Source organism: Schistocerca nitens, chromosome 5 (genome assembly GCF_023898315.1).
Source record: "Schistocerca nitens isolate TAMUIC-IGC-003100 chromosome 5, iqSchNite1.1, whole genome shotgun sequence".
NCBI classification, from domain to species: Eukaryota; Metazoa; Arthropoda; class Insecta; order Orthoptera; family Acrididae; genus Schistocerca; species Schistocerca nitens.
Window position 1 is genome coordinate 75,274,524 of NC_064618.1, and position 17,557 is coordinate 75,292,080.

The 17,557-nt window shown below is 41.9% G+C and overlaps 1 protein-coding gene across 1 annotated transcript in view; it reads right to left on the minus strand.

The window, feature by feature from the left end:
* The window catches only part of LOC126260279 (Down syndrome cell adhesion molecule-like protein Dscam2), an 81,850-nt gene that overhangs the window by 59,614 nt on the left and 4,679 nt on the right, over window positions 1-17,557 (minus strand). Inside the window, exons 4-5 of the mRNA XM_049957605.1 lie at window positions 5,937-6,091; window positions 4,017-4,115 (exon numbers count right to left, since the gene is read on the minus strand). Coding sequence (XP_049813562.1) covers window positions 4,017-4,115; window positions 5,937-6,091 — 254 coding nt within the window. The remainder of the gene's footprint in view (window positions 1-4,016; window positions 4,116-5,936; window positions 6,092-17,557) is intronic.

A 17,557-nucleotide genomic window follows, 5' to 3' on the forward strand; every position in this document is an offset into this window, starting at 1 on the left:
ATGGAACTGGGAACTACCACAATTATGAAACTCTGCAAGAACTTGAAAAGACCATTGAAAACAAGAACTGTGGGGTGGACAGTGTAGATCTTTTGTCAATCTATGAAAATTCTCATCCAGGTACAGTTCATTTCCTGCATAAATTAGGTCGTAAAGTTTTTTACCATCCATCGTGTACTACTGTTCGTACTTCCAACTATCTCCATATTTTCTTATGCCTGAAGATATGCCTATCAGTTAACATTTTTCAGTGTAAGACAGCTTTCATATGCTTGTTCTACCCCTGCGCAGCAACCTTCTGTTACCCAGGAATACAAAGGCATGGTGTGAAAAATACCTTATTTCTGTTGGTGACTATGCTGAGAAGAAGGCCGATGGTTTCTGTATCATTTTTAGTAAATGTTCCTATGTATCTGCGTGTTCTCTTTGTTGATGGCCCCTGGGAAACTTATTGGATAACCATAGTATTTAATTCCTACATATCATTTGACATTTCTTATATCCATGGCACTCCCACTCCAACCTCTTGCCAAAGGGATCACATCACTGAGAAGATTCATGTGCAAGACTTGCCCATTCACCCACCCAGCACTTCCTGTTCCAGTCTGGTCACAGGTTTATCATACCCTACCAGAGAAACAGCTACTTGTGAAAGCAGCCATGTCATACACCAACTCTGATGCAATCACTGCACAGATTTTCTGTTGGTATGACAACTGACCAGCTGTCCAGCAGAATGAATGGCCACCACCAAACTATGGTCAAAAACAAATTCTACCACCCAGTGGCACAACATGCACCTGAACACTACATACTTGATTTCAATGGCTACTTGACAACCCGAGCCATCTGGACCCTTCTCTCCACCACCCTTCTGAACTACACAGATGTGATATACCTTCACTTCCACAATCCTCCTGGCCTCAGTCTCTGTTAGCTCACTGTCCCCACACCCCACAACCAACAATTTCCCCTTCCTATCTCTTATCACCACACCTTCACATCATGTTCACTGTGCCCCAGTCCCCAACGCCTCTGGCACCCGTGCATAAAATGCCTAGCTCATAGACATGTGTGCACATGACTCAATGCTTCTGCTGTTCAGTCAGTGATCTTCTTTACTCCCTAAAACTAAATTCTAACAGAAATTTCCTAATATATTTCTTATGTTCTGTCAAATGACAAAAAATCCCTAGGTTAAGTCTCCCATATTTTGGATTGCAAAAAGAGGATACTTTCTATATTTTAGAACATAAAAAGAGGACAATTTCCATATTTTGTAATTAAAAGAGGATATTTTATTCAGTGGACATACAACAACTATTTACTACTATACATTAACAGTGGAAAACTGAAAAAAGGAGTGCAATTTACCATCACAAATAGTTTTCAGTTAATAAATTGTAGGAATCACTTCTGTATGAGTATTTGATGAATGTAGTGACCTAGAAAAGATAAAAAAAAATTGGCAGCCCTCATAAAAACACATTCTAACACAGCTTTTTTGAAACAGGCCCAGACTCCTACAGTACTAATATTTACATTGAGAACCACTGACTGTTCACCTATTGTTGACCTGTAAACTTTGGTGGCCTCAGGGAGCAGAGGAAGAAGCACTAGACTACAGCAGGCTGAGGAGGGGTTTGAGGGAATGCTTCTGCTATCATGCTCAGTGGTACTGATCATCTCTTGTGGTAGAAACAATGTGTGGTAACAACAAGGTTTCCTAAAAGCTTATTAAAGAGATTTTCATGTTCAAAAGTGGTGGCATTTGTAGCAATGAATATGAAATTAAATTAAAACTGTTATAATACCATTGTTGTAAGGTCGTATAGGCTGGCAGTAGCATCATGTGACACAGAGTCTTCCTGCTTCTATTGCCAAGCAAAAGATTGGAACAATGGGCTCACAGGTCAAGAAAATGTGAACAAACTATAGGTATGCTTTATTTCTACATTTTTATATTTAGAAACAATTACACACCTTATTATATGTTTCCTGTCATTTGCACTTTGTTAACGGTAGCCCAAGAGTACAGCTTATCTTCCTTAATAGTCATTAGTCATTCATTAGATAGCTGTGGGACTCTTTGCCACAAACATTTTTATAATCATGTTGTACTTGCAACAGGAAGTGCACAGACAAACTGCTTGTTTATTTTGCCCAGTGACTCTGGATTAGAAAGAAAAGTCTTTCTATATTTGCATTGTAGGACTTCTTCAGGCAGCAGTGCTCATTAAGACATTTTGCGTCACCTACATGTACACCTTTATCCAAAAGATATTTAATGGTTGATTCTAAGTCCTTCCATTCAGGTGATTTTTGAAGAGATATCTACATAAAATATGTGAAATCTTGCACGGAGTCAACCACTTCTGAAGATATTCTTAACATCTGTTGTGGAGTCCAAATATTGCTGCAGTGAATTTGTCACATCAACATCCAGTCAATTTTTACAAATAGTATGTTCACATTTCAATTCATTCCTGCTATGTCTATAAAACAAGGATACTTTTCTTGTAGTTTCACAGAAAACCTGCACTTCCTTCCAGGAATATTTGTTATTAGTTTAATAGCTTATTAAACACCAGCTCATTCTTGAAATCATGACCAAACAATGACTGGGAATATCTATGCACAACATTATGAGACCTTATCTTAGGTGGTGCAGGAAGAGGAGGAAAAACAGAATATGAATCATCATTGGGAGAGAAGGGGTGTGGGGAAAAGACTTTCCACTGTCTTGTTCAGCACTGACAATACTGGCTCAATTTCCACTTATTAATGATCACCTACTGTGGCAAAAATTACACATGATAGTAACAAGATTTTGAGAGAGAGGGAGAGAGAGAGAGAGAGAGAGAGAGAGAGAGAGAGAGAGAGAGAGTGAGTGAGTGAGAGAGAGACTAAGTAGTGTAGAAACCTGTGTGTCCAAATGTTGTTTTGCCAATGCCAAATGGAAAATCCAGGATGGAATTTAACAATACCAGAGAAGGAAAGTTGCTACTCACCATATAATGGAGATGCGGAGTCATGATAAGCACAACAAAAAGATTCACACAATCATAGCTTTTGGCCATTAAGGCCTTTGTCAGCAGTAGACACACATACACACACACGCACACACACACTCACGCAAACGCAACTTGCACATACATCTGTGTGCATGTTGCGTTTGCGTGAGTGTGTGTGTGTGCGTGTGTGTGTACGTGTGTCTACTGCTGACAAAGGCCTTAACAGCTGAAAGCTATGATTGTGTGAATCTTTTTATTGTGCCTATCGCGACTCAGCATCTCCGCTATATGGTGAGTAGCAACTTTCCTTCTCTGACATTATCAACTAAGGGAAAGGAGGCCCGTGCATGTCCTTATAAAGATGCTATCCCCATCAGGCATCGCTGGTGTTGTGTTGCAGGCACATGGTTGACCATGTTGCAGGCACATGGTTAACTAGGTGACAGTGGTTGGTTACTGGGCTGCCCCTGATGGCCACCTCATGTAGTTGCGAGTGCACTGTTTTAATGTCGGTGTGCACTATACTTGCTGGAGTAATCAGTAGGTGTAGAAAACAGGCGGATTAGTACAGTATATCCATTGTTCATCTTCCACAAAATTGTTCATCTCACAAGCCCACACTATGATCTTTCCAAAATTCAGTTAATGGCGAAGCTCATGAAGATCATCTGGACATACAGAAATCATATACTGAACCAGGATCATGCTTCAAGAAACAAACTTCTCTTTCAGCAGGTCAAATACGGTGATTGTAACTTTATTTTTGTGCTCAATACATGGTTCATATACAACGTATTCCATATAATTGCCTTTACAGGTCTCCATTAGTGTGACATGCAGATACATTACGTCTACATACACATTTGTACTCTGCAAGTCAATGTGCAGTGTTTTGTGGAGGATTCACTTTACTTTTCCCACAAATATAATTTGTGCAATTAAAAAGTATGAAATTCAACTACAGGAATGCAAAGTTATAACATTTAATTCCATCTTTCATACCTTCAGGCACATATATACTATTGCTGGGTGTTGTCCACTGGAGTAACATGCTGGTTTCCGTAGCAGAAGACACTTTAAAATCAACTGGAGCGAGTGGGGCTATAAGAATGAAACAGTTAAGAAAACAGATCACTTACAGGTGAAATAATTACATTCAATCATAAATGTAGTAACAGTTACAAGTACCAACTAACACTTACAAAATCTTAATAATGCTTAAAAGGTTTGAAATATGTGTGCTCGTGTTTGTTAACAATCTAAAGTAGAATAATAATCCTCCATACAAAAATAGTTAGTTCAAATAAAGGAGCTTGGTGGGTTTATTAAGAAAGGTTTTCAAAAGGGACATATAGACTTTTTATGCATATACTTTTACTGTTTGTATATGTAGTCTACAACATCTGCTAATTCTTGTATGATGGCCCTTTTCTACTTAGCTTCTATTTTGTTCTTTGTTTTATTTTCTTTGCAACTGTTTCTACAAATTAACTCTGCTGTGTTCTATGTAATCTACATCTATATATTCCTCAAATCATTCCATATGCTAGCATCTTAATCACTTATAAGGATCTACGGAATATGTATGTAAATAGATAAAGAGGAATTTACTATTCATTCTCATTATTTTCTGAAATGTTTCTATTATCATTTTTCACCTCTCTTTCATTTTCTCCCATCTCCTTTTCTTCTTTAATCTCAGTTATTAATTATACTATTCCTTCCATTTCTCATCTCTTTCCCTCTCTAACATCTTTACATCTCACTCTCTCCTTTTATCATTTCTGACTGAAGCTGCCATGATCCTTACCAACATGCCATCACTGTTCTCTCTGAAGCCTTGCCTTCATCTTTCTCTACCTTTCTCATCACAATATGTGGGCCACTTTCAATGTGGGGTCTGAGTTACCTGCCCCTCTTTACAACCTACCCAGACATATCCCTCTTTCCTTTCCAAGAAAGAACTAACAGTTCAGAAACTTAAGAATAGCTACTTTTTACTTAAATGTGTGTCGCAGCAGTACGAGATTCTCACTTTCTGAAGGCTAGTACTGGATAAAAATTCTGTTTCCTTGCAGTTTTACTAAAATTGTCGTCTCATGAAAAAGCATAATTGACTCATATCTGTCTATTATTTCAATGTGAAAACTGGAGTGTACAATCAATTACAAAGCAAAAGAAATCAAGAGTGAGAGATTACAAAATCAGACTGTTGTAGATGTTCAATAAAGTAGAGAGAGGGACTATTTTGATGTTTAGAGGAAATGGTTTTGTGCATACAATTTTCATTGGCCAGTGACTCACATGCCATGCAAATGTTATCACACCTTCATTAATTATACAACAAAGACACATGGATATGTTCTTTTCATTTGAGCAATTTTCTATTACAATTCTCAATGTTAAATATATATTGGAAGCTTATCAATTTCTCCTTCATTATTTAATGAATACTACAAAGTAGCTAAAACAGACTTAGTGAAATATCTCTATCTGAATTTGTAATTGCATTCATAAAATTAAATGAATTACATCTTCCCCATGGTTAAAATTGTACGAAAGAACATAACTTTTTTATATTTTCAGAATATGTAGGTGCTTGCTTGCAGCTGGTATGGTGGTGTGTTAATGAACTTGTTCCTAAAGACAGAGTAGAAATTTGGAAATTTCATTCTTGTGCTTACCACCATGACTCCTTCGGGCTTTGGAGGCATGTAAGAAGAGAAAAGGATTCTTTTATACTTAGATTTTCAGCAATGTTTTCCTTCATAATACTACAGCTCTCAGAGAAGTCTTAAAACCTAGGAAATTAAGAACATTCATCAACTTAAAAATCAAGTTACATGCAATAAATTATGTAACTGATCTTTTTCAGTTAATCACTTAACAATGTGAAATACTGACATATATTATTTTACTTACTTTTCACTGTGACAATGTATGTTATTTCATCAGTCCCCAGTACGTTTTCTACTCTACAAGAATAATTTCCTGCATCTGTTGTTTGTAGTGACATCATGTGAAGAGTCCATTCTGTGTTGATGCGAATCTGACCATTTTCCTGGATATTTTTCCCCCTGTAAGTCATTTACATGTAAGAGTCTATTAGAAAAAAATAAGATAAGAAAATAAATTTTTACTATCAAAACGTTTGTAAGGGGATGTAGTAGTGTCGATATCGACAAAGATAGGGATACGAGTGCATCACTGTTTCATTATTATACATAGTCAACAAAGGTTTACATATCCAAATGAAGAAACGATCAGACAATATTTTGATACAGGAAGTGACATTCATACATAGAAAAGACAACAGTGAACAGAACATCAAACCCTTAGACCTACCATTAATTATTAGCATCCTGTCAGAAGGTGGTGCCTTATGAAAAACTGATAGGTCTGCCTAACATAACTCTCTGCTTCCTATTAGTTAAAAATAAAGTAAATTGGTTGGAACTTCCTGGCAGATTAATACTGTGTGGTAGACTGGAACTCAAACTTGGGACCTTTGCCTTTTGTGCTCGAGTGCTCTATTGATTGAGGTATCCAAGTACAAGAACGGCCTACCGTCACAGCTGCACTCCCATCAATACCTCTTCTTCTGTCTTCCAGACTTCACAAAGGTTCCCTGCATGCCTTGCATGACTAGTACAGCAGAAGAACCTCTGTGAAATTCAGAAGTAGGAGAAGAGGTACTGATGGAACCGAACTGTGAGGGCAGGTCTTGAGTCACCTTTGGGAAGTTCTGTTGGTGAAGCATTTGCCTGTAAAATACACATGTCCCAGGATCAAGTCCTGGTCCAGCACATAGTTTTAATCTGCCAGGTAGTTTCAAGTTATGAAATAGTTTGAAAAGCTGCTAACACAAGGCACTGTACCCTGTGCAGCTCATACAGAATCAGTGTGCATAACTGAACTTGTCCCGCAATCTTTACAATCATTTCACAATCTTTTCAAAATGTCCGCCACTGTGGTATGGAGATAGTGCAAATGAACTGTGAAATTTGCCGTCACATCCTCTAGTTTCTCAATAGAAATGGACTCAGATGCCACACAGCTCGCCAATTTGAGCTCATCCAGTATGGTGAGATGGTTCTAGAAGATAGTGTCTTTCAACATACCCTATAAATAATAGTTTCAAGGGGTCAGGTTACACAAATATAGAGGCCAGTCTATCCCTGTGCCAGTAAATGAGGAATAATCCAACACAACAACTCTGTTCCTGAAGTATTCATCACCAAAAGCGAAACACTTGTTCAGTGCCATGTGATAGGACCCCATCTTGCTTTGTGGTGACAAATTGTGCCAAAATCACAACATAATGTACACCAATGATCTTTGCTCGCACAGAAAAATATGCAAAAATGCCATTGCCGCATACTACAGCCCAAATGGTTATTTGGTTTGGCTTCACGGAAATGGGGATTTTCAGAACCCTAAAATCACTAGTTTTATTTATTCATGGCTCTATTCAGGTGGCAGTGTACTTCATCTGTGAACCAGATGCAGCCAATATCAATTTCTTCACTATCAATCATTGTGAGAATACAGTTTGCAAAGTCAGTCCTCTGCTGCACACCCATATAGGTATGACCTGGTGAGTTTGAATTTTGAATGACAATGTGTGGGCTGTGTCTAAGTATGTTCTGCATGCTTGATTGCTTCAACCAGTGTCTGCTGCAATTCTTCAGTTGGATTTTCTTGGCTTTTGCTGAATAATTCCAGAAACCATGGCTACATCTTCAGGAGTAATTACTGTTTGCCTGGGGCCAGCCATGCTGGCTGTCCATTGGACTTTGGTGGAAAGCATGCAAATGGTTCTAACCTGTGGTATACCAGTACCAGAAAAACACATTGTTCAAAGAAACACATGATTTGAACCTTTTCCTCTGGTAAGCTGACCTCCTTTTATGCTTTGATGGTGGAACTGATTGCTCTGAGCTGTGGCACACTATTTATAAGTGCTAAATATTGTGATTATAGTTCCATATGTTAGCAGGTTTCAAATTACTTCAAACTTTCTGTACAAAGTTCTTACAGCTTCCACAATAAACAAACCATTTGTTGCACTCACCTATCGATCTTAGTTTTCAAGATACTTAGTTTTTGAAACCAGGGAATCCTTCACTGGACACCCTGTATCTTCCTTATGCTATACTCAACTGTCTTGGCAACTGCCTGTGCAAATTTTGGCTATACCTGAGTAATGCGACACATAAATCCATTTACTTTGATCACAGAGATGCTAATACAAACAATAGCCATTTAAAACACAGCTGCTCATGAGTATACGTTACACATAATTTCTGTTGTGTTCTGTGTGTAGACTATTGTATGTGTGTATTTATAGCTTGTAAGCATACTGATGTTTTCTATATTATGAGTTCTTGGTTGTATCGAATGTAATTCATGAGATTAATATGATCACAAATCTCTAATATACAAAAACCCTTTTAACTGAGGAGCTACTATGTTGTACATTAAAACACGACATGGAATAATGCTTGCTATGATTTGTTCTGATCCCTTCAAAAATCACCCTCAGACAGGTGCTTAGTACTACAAGCATCTTCACCGACTGAACAAAGTTGAATACGTGATGTAGCCTATGGATGCTCTATCCATACATCATAACAGATTCACTGACAGTAATGTCAGGTGCTGAAAGAAAGAAAGAAAAAGGATCATTAGAAATCTCAGGTAAGAAGAGAAATAGTGGAGGAAACTAGTTTCAGATGGTTACATCACATTGAGTAAGTATTTTTTACTTGTATATGATTCCAAATGAGGAGGTATTGAATAGAATTGGGGAGAAGAGAAATTTGTGGCACAACTTGACTAGAAGAAGGGACTGGTCAGTAGGACATGTTCTGAGGCATCAAGGAATCACCAATTTAGTATTGGAGGGCAGCGTGGAGGGTAAAAATCGTAGAGGGAGGCCAAGAGATGAATACACTAAGCAGATACGGAAGGATGTAGGTTGCAGTAGGTGCTGGGAGATGAAGAAGCTTGCACAGGATAGAGCAGCATGGAGAGCTGCATCAAACCAATCCCTGGACTGAAGACCACACAACAAACATCATGATTCCAAAAGACATGCACATATTTAGGATCCCATTATGAGTGTGAATTGCAAGGCACTTTGGCTTTCTACAATAATCAAATAATAAAAAAATGACAATAGAGTATATGTGATATAATATGAGACCAAATTTGGACAGTTAGGAATACCTGATATTATTAATGTTAAAGTCTGACAGAATATGTGTCATAGTGAGAAATAGTTGGCAAGATTGGCAAATACACTGGAAACCAATTGAAACAGATGTGTATGCAATAGCACACTATCTTCATTTTTAACCTATAAATTATCTTAGTACGTAGGTTAAGGGAAGGAAAATCTACGTTTATAGTATTTGCAGACTTGGAGAAAGCTTTCAAAAATGCTGAGTGGAATACACTTTGGAAATTTCTGAAAGTAGCACAGGTAAATACAGGAAGAAAAAGATTATTTATAGCTTTTACAGAAACCAGACAGCAGTCATAACAGTTGAGGCTATCAAAGGGTAGCAATGGTTGAGAAGGGACTGAGAGTTACAGCTAGTTAAATCATGTAATAATCCAGCCACCCACACCCATATCCACATACATACTCTGCAAGCCACCATACGAAGCCTGGCAGAGACTGTATCACTACCAGTCATTTCCTTTTCTGTCCCACATGCAAATAGAGCAAGGGAAAAATGTCTGTTTATATGCCACCATACGAGCCCTAATTCTTCGTATCTTATCTTTGTGGTCCTTATGAATAATGTATGTTGGCAGCAGTAGAATCATTTGACAGTCAGCTTCAAATGCTGGTTCTCTAAATTTTCTCAATAGTGTCCTTTGAAATGATCACCACTTTCGCTCCAGGGTTCCTATTTGAATTCCCGAAACACTTCCATAACATTTAGGTGGTGTCTGAACCTACTGGTAACAAACCTAGCAGCCTGCCTCTGAATTGCTTCAGTGTCCTACTTTCATCTGACCTGGTATGGATCTCAAACACTTGAGCAGTATTCAAGAACAGTTTATACCAGCATCCTATATGCGGTCTCCTTTACAGATGAACCACACTTTCCCACAGTTGAGTCCCATAGTGCTCAGAGCCATTTTTGAACACTTTCCCAAAATTCTCCCAATATACTGAAGTCAGTCATTCACCTTCCCTACTATAGTCCTCACATGCTCCTTCCATTTCATATCGCTTTGCAATATTAAGCCCACATATTTAACAAAAGTGACTGTGTCAAACAGAACACTACTAATGCTGTATCTGAACATTAAAGGTTTCTTTTTCCTACTCATTCACATTAACTGACATTTTCCCGCATTTAGGGCCAGTTGCCATTCATCACACCAACTAGAAATTTTGTCTAAGTCTTCTTGTATCTTTTTACAGTCACTCAACTTTGACACCTTAGCGTATGCCACAGCACCATTCGCAAACAACTGCAGATTGCTGCCCAACCCATCTGCCAAATCATTTATGTATATAGAGAACAACAGTGGTCCTAACTTCCCTGGGGTGTTCCTGACGATACCCTTGTCTCTGATTAACACTTGCCATGCAATGAACACTCGCCATTGAGGACAACATACTGGGTTCTATAGCTTAAGAAATCTTCGAGACACTGCTGGGAATTTATTCCATATGCTTGTACCTTCATTAACAGTGTGCAGTGGGGCACCATGTCAAATGCTTTCCAAGATCTAGAAATATGGAATCTGAATGCTGCCCTTCATCCATAGTTCACAGTATATCATGTGGTCTGTAATTTTATGAGTCAGTTCTTTTACCCTTCTTACACAAAAGAGTCACCTGCAGTTTTTTCCAGTCACTTGCGACTTTGTGTTGAGTGATAAGATTCATGATAAATACAAGCTCAGTATGAGGCTAATGCCTTAGAGTACTCTTTGTAAAACTGAACTTGGATTCCACCTGGACCTTGTGATTTACTTGCCTTCAAATCTTTCAGTTGTTTCCCTATACCAGAGATGCTTATTACTATTTTTTCCACATGGGAGTCTGTCCACTTGTCAAATGATGGTATGTTTGTACGATTCTCCTATGTGAACGATTTCTTGGACATCAGATTTAAAACATTGGCTTTCATTTTACTATCTTCAACTGTCACACCAGACTGGTCAACAAGTGACTGGATGGAAACCCTAAACCCACTTAGTGATTTTATATAGGATTCTATGCAAGATCTTTCTCTAACATATGACGATGTTAGTACTTGTATGCTTCATACATAGATCTTTTCACAAACATACGAATCTCTACTAATCTTTACTTGTCATCATTTGCTTGCTCTCTTTTGAAGTGAGAGTGCAATAGCCTCTGCTTCTTCAGAATTTTCTGAATATCATTATTAAACCATGATGGGTCTTTCCGTCATTAATTGACTTACTAGACATTCTTCAGGTTACGATTTAAATTCTGCTTAAACATTGCCCACAATTACTCTATGTCCATCTTACTGGAACTAAGTGATGTCAGTTTACTGTCTAAGTGAGATGCTAACAACTGCTTATGTGATATTTCTAGTAGAAATGCTCTCCTAACCTTCTTAATTAATTTATTAACTTTCATAATCATAATTGCTATAATGACATTATGTTTGCTAATCCCCATTTATATTTTAGTTAAGGTACTTCCATTGTGTGTGGGCTGCTGAGCTAGTTAATTAAGATAGTTTTCAGAAAACGTTTTCAAAAGTATTTTGCATGACTCTGTCTGTAACCCCCGCCCCTCACAATGAATCAATAGACATCCCAGTCTATACTTGGTAGGTTAAAGTCACCTCCAACTAGTATTTAGAACTGTCACAGTGATATCAAATGACCATAAAAAATCCAACAATTAACTTCTACCTCAATAAAGACAATATTTCTGTCTCAAATGCAATGATCAGTCCCCCTCCTATGGCCTCTAATCTGTCTTTCCTACATAAGTTCCACAACTCACTAAGTATCTCAGAGGTTTCCAGTTCAGGTTTCAGCCAGCTCTCAGTCCCAAGAGTAATTTAAGCATGAGAGCTTTCCTGGAGGAGGAAGAGGAGGAGATTACTGTTTAACATCCTGCTGACAATGAGGTCATTAGAGAGGGAAGCTTTTCTGGAGGGCAATAAATTCAGGAACTTTGTTATGAACACTTTGGCAGTTTACTGATAAAATTTTGATAGTCAAAGTGTCTTTACTCTGAACATGGTATAACTTCCCTTGGTGTGTATCGACATGCGAGTGTTCATCAGAGTACCTCAAACTACCATCTAGTCTAAAAAACCCTCATGTGCACTCCAGAAGTACTCTGCTACCTGAGTAGCTGATTCCTTCTTGTAGTGTACCCCTGACCTATCAAGGGGAGTCCTACAAATCCCCACCCAGTAACACAGATCTAGAAATCTGCAGCCAGCAGCATCACAAAGTCAATGAAGCTTTTGGTTGAGACCCTCCTCTCAGCTCCAAACCAAAAGATCTCAATCAACTCTGGGAACAATGCTGCAAATTGCAAGCTCTGCTTTCACCCACAATGCAAGCCCAGCAGTATTTACCAACACTGGTAGCCACTTGTCTGAGCTGAGGATGGCCTCAGAATGCATATGACAGACATCGTTGGTGCCAATGTGAGGCACACCCTGTAGATGACTGCACTCTGCACACTCGATAGCTGCAGGCAAGGCGACCGCCACATCTCAGATGAGGCCCCTTGGCAGACATATCGAGTGCACATTGGCTTTCTGTCCTGTCCTGAATTCTATCTGCCTAAGGGCCCCGATAACACACCTAATGTTGGAGTTCGTGATAACTAGTAAAACCCTCCCCCCTCGTGCCTGCTCAGACCCAACTGAAGCAGTGGTCACTTGTCCACTCACAGGGTGACCAGTCTCCATATTGGCCCCCCAACTCAAGCAACATAAACACATTACCACCTGCTGCTCACTCTGTGGTGAGGGTGGATCCACTGTGTTGGGTACACTAGGAGGTGCCTCGGCAGCAGAGCCCATGGGCAAAACAACTGACATATGAGGTGTCCCATGCGACGTGCCACATTCTCCACTACTGTTGCACCCTGAGGCAGCAGCCTGAAGATGATTGACTATAGGCAAAAGTGCATTCATCTCTTTGCAAATTGCGGTCAGCTCCTCCTGCATCTGCACACAGTGTGCACACCACATATTATTTAGTTAACAAATACTTTATGTCAACATTTTATGGAAACCAAACGAAAATGTTTTTAAAACCACTACTGTGTATTGCTTATATTGAAAGCTGGAATACCCAGTAATGGGCATTAGGGAGCATGTTGACAACCTGTGTTGTAGTCTACTACCCAAGTTATTCAATCTATATACTGAGCATGCCAGTGACATTGTAATTCTGTCAGAGAGAGCAAAGGACTTGGAAGAGCAGTTGAATGGAATGGATGGCTTGAAAGGAGGACCTAAGATGAACATTAACAAACACAAAGGTAGTGGAATGTAGTCAAATTAAATCAGACGAAACTGAGGGAATTAGATCAGAAGACGAGTCACTAAAAGTAGCGGATAATTTGGGCAATTAAATAACTTATGATGGACATAGCAGAGAGGATATAACATGTAGAATGGCAATGCCAAGCAAAGCCTTTCTAAAGATGAGCAATTTGTTAACACTGAATATAAATTTATGGATTAGGAAGTCTTTTATGAAGTCATTTGTTTTAAGTGTAGTACTGTATGGACGTGAAATGTGCACGATAAGCAGTTTAGAGAAGGGAATAGAAGCTTTTGAATTTAGTGCTACAGAAGAATGCTAAAAATTAGATGGGTAGTATGTATAACTAATGAGGAAGTACTGAATAGTGTAGTAACACGGTTCACGTTTTCCGTCGCACTTCAGAGTAGACCGAGAACTGTCTCATAGGCATGCCCGATGTGAACTGACTGCACATGGCCCATGCTGCCTGAGTTGTTGTTGTTGTTGTTCCGCTGACAGAGGTCGCGGCCGAATTCTCGCGTGCCCTCTGGTGGATGGGACTCTATTTGCGGCAACTACCGTCCGTGACGCGCCATGCCGATGTGTGCCTCCCGCGATCTTTCTGGTGGCTACTGCACTCCTCCTCCTTCGGGGGGTGAAGCCACTGTGATCCACTGTGTCGGAAAGTGGAGCGTCGTGCAGGAGTGACGACCTCCACGTCCATTGGAAGGCTGGAGTCGAGGGGATCTGCCAACCCTCGAGCCGGAACCTTCGAATATGGCTGGAAGTGACCCACACGAAGAGGCCCCTCTCGTCCCACCACTGGAACCCAGGACAGAACGGGAGACAGGCCGTCGAACTCTGGATCCTGGTCCACCCCGGGAGGGGCAAGACCCAGTGGGGGGGGACGATGGGGAAGGGATGACCACAGGTGAACCAGCCTGCTGAGAAACCGGGCCTGCGAGGGGGGCCGGCTCTCGCTGGGGCATCGCTAATGATGGCAATGCCGGTGCTGGAGCGACTGGAGGCTGCCAAGGCTGAGAGCCATCGCAGTGCGGAATCACAGGGGGGAGGGGTGGTAGCGTCCCCTGATAAACGAACACAGGTGCCGGCAATGGGGAAGCCGGTGCCCGAGGGATTGGAGTGTGGGGGCCCAAACGTGGACGAAGCTGATTTAGGTGACGACGTACCTCCCGGTTCCCCGTCTGCAAGGTATAGAGCCGGCGGCCATTTCAGCGCAGGACCACCGCCAGTATCCAATGTGGATTGCGACCAAACCCACGTGCCCAGACCGACATACCCGGTGGAAAGCCGGGTACTCCATTTTGCGAAGACTGGTGAGGACCGGGCCGAAGGAGGTGCAGCAGAGTCCTAGATTGGCGCCTGTGGAGGAGCTCTGCGGGGCTGTGTTCTCCCATAGGTGTGGTCCGGTATGCCGTCAGGAAAAACGTCAACACCTCCTCCGCAGGAAATTCGTGCACATACGTTTTCATCTGTGTCTTAAACATGCGCACCATGCGCTCGGCTTCCCAATTCGATTGTGGATGAAAGGGGGGAGAGCAAACATGCCGAATACCGGAGCGCCTACAAAAATCCTGGAAGGTCTGCGACATAAACTGAGGTCCATTGACCGAGACCAGGGTGACTGGCAGACCTTCCACAGAAAAGATTTTTGCTAGTGCCTGGATTACAACCTCTGAAGTGGTTGAGGAGTAGCGAACCACATATGGAAATCGGGAATAAGCATCAATGACAATGAGGCAAAAGCCACTGAGAAACGGGCCCGCAAAATCGATGTGAACACGTTCCCATGCCTGGGTTGCAGGTGGCCATGAAGAGAACGCTGACCTGGGAGATGCCTGTTGGCTCGCACACTGGGAACAGGCGGCCACCAAGTGCTCAATTTCTCTGTCAATACTGGGCCAGTACACATGTCTGCAAGCCAAGGTTTTAGTATGGGAAACACCCCAGTGCCCCTCATGTAATAACGTGAGGACTTCCCTTCGCAAACTTGCAGGAACAACCACGCGAGGAGCTGTATCATCGGTAGCCAGAAGGAGAACTCCTTCCAAGACGGAGAGGCGGTCTCGTAGAACAAAATAATTATGAAGAGGGTCCGAGGCCCGGCCTGGAGGTCGGGATGACCACCCCTGCTGAATGAGGCGAACCACTTGCCGGAGAACCGGGTCAGCTGCCATTTCCCTGGTGACTCTAGAACTAGTGATCGGGAAGCCATCAACCGCTTGGCGTGATGCCACATCCAAATGAAAACACATAATCTCCTCTCGATCGAACTTAGGATCCGGGCCCACCAGAAGACGGGAAAGAGTGTCTGCGTTGGCATGCTGTCCGGTAGGGCGAAAATGAATGTCATAATGGTACTTAGAGAGGAACAAGGCCCAGTGCTGTAGTCTGTGGGCTGCCCTATCCGGAATCTGAGAGGCGGGGCCAAATAACAATATTAATGGCTTATGGTCAGTGATTAACTGAAACTTCGTGCCATACAAGAAAGGGTGAAACTTGGTAACAGCGTAGACAATGGCCAAAGCCTCTTTTTCCACCTGGGAGTAATGGGCCTGTGCGGGACTAAGAGTTTTAGACGCAAACGCCAGTGGCTGCTCAGAACCATCTGAGTTGCGATGGGCCAGGACCGCCCCTACCCCATACTGCGAAGTATCTGTAGCCAGGACCAACGGCTTATGGGGGTCCAAAGTAGCCAAACACGGCGCTGACGTGAGGAGGCCTTTCAACAAGGTGAACGCTTTCTCGCATGCAGGCGACCAATCAAAAGGAACACCCTTGCGCAGAAGGCAGTACAGGGGGCGGGCAATGGTGGAAGCCCTGGGAATGAACCGGTGGTAATAGGCAATCTTGCCTAAAAAAGCTTGTAACTACTTCAGCGAAGCACGCCGCGGAAGGTTGATGACACCTTGGACCAAACTTCCTAGCGGCTGGACGCCGTGCCGAGAGATTGTGTAGCCCACATACTCAATGGACGGTTGGAAGAAGTTTGACATACGCAGGTTGTAACGCAAGCCCACGGACCTGAATTTGAGAAAGAGGGTGCGAAGGTTGTGCAAGTGTTCCTTCGTGCTGCGGCCCGTGACAATTATGTCATCCAGGTAATTAATACAATGAGGGATTGTCGATGTGACGTGCTCAAGATAACGCTGGAATATCGCCGGGGCACTGGATATTCCAAAGGCCAACCGCTGGTATTGGTAAAGGCCAAACGGGGTGTTGACAACCACCAGCCGTTTAGAGTCCTCATCAAGAGGTATCTGATGATAAGCCTCCGAAAGATTGATTTTCGAAAAATATTGGCCTCCCGCTACGGCAGAGAACAATTCATCAGCCCGAGGCAAAGGATAGGTGTCCACCACCAATTGGGAATTAATGGTGGCCTTGAAATCGCCACAAAGACGTAATTTTCCCGAGGGTTTCCTGGCAATAATGAGGGGCGAAGCCCACTCACTAGAAGAAATGGGAAGAACGACCCCTAGGGCTGTCAGCCGGTCTAGCTCTTCTTTTACTTGAGGGCAGAGAGCCAAGGGGATCTGCCTCGCACGTAGAAAACGCGGGCGAGCCGACGCCTTCAACGTTAAGTGAGCTTTAAAGTCTGAAACACGCCCCAGGCCCTCCTCAAAGATATCCGGAAAGTCAGAGATCAAAGATTCTAATGATTGATAGGGAACATCTTCGGAGACCAACTGTATGGTGTCAGTGATAGTAAACCCGAAAGCTTGAAAGGCATCCAAGCCAAAAAAGTTAGCGGAGCTCGCATCACTGACAACAATAATAGTAATATGCCGAGTGACTGATTTGTAAGTCACGTCGGTAGTGAATTGACCCAGTAGGGGAATGAACTGTTTACCATAACCGTGTAGACGCCGGTAAACTGGCGCCAATGGGGGCGACCCAAGTTCGGAGTAAGTTTGTGCATTCAACAAAGAAACCGCCGCACCCGTATCTACTTGCAGTTGTAATGGGCGTGACCGGACCGACACCTCGATAAAGAGTTTGTGGGCCGATGCGTC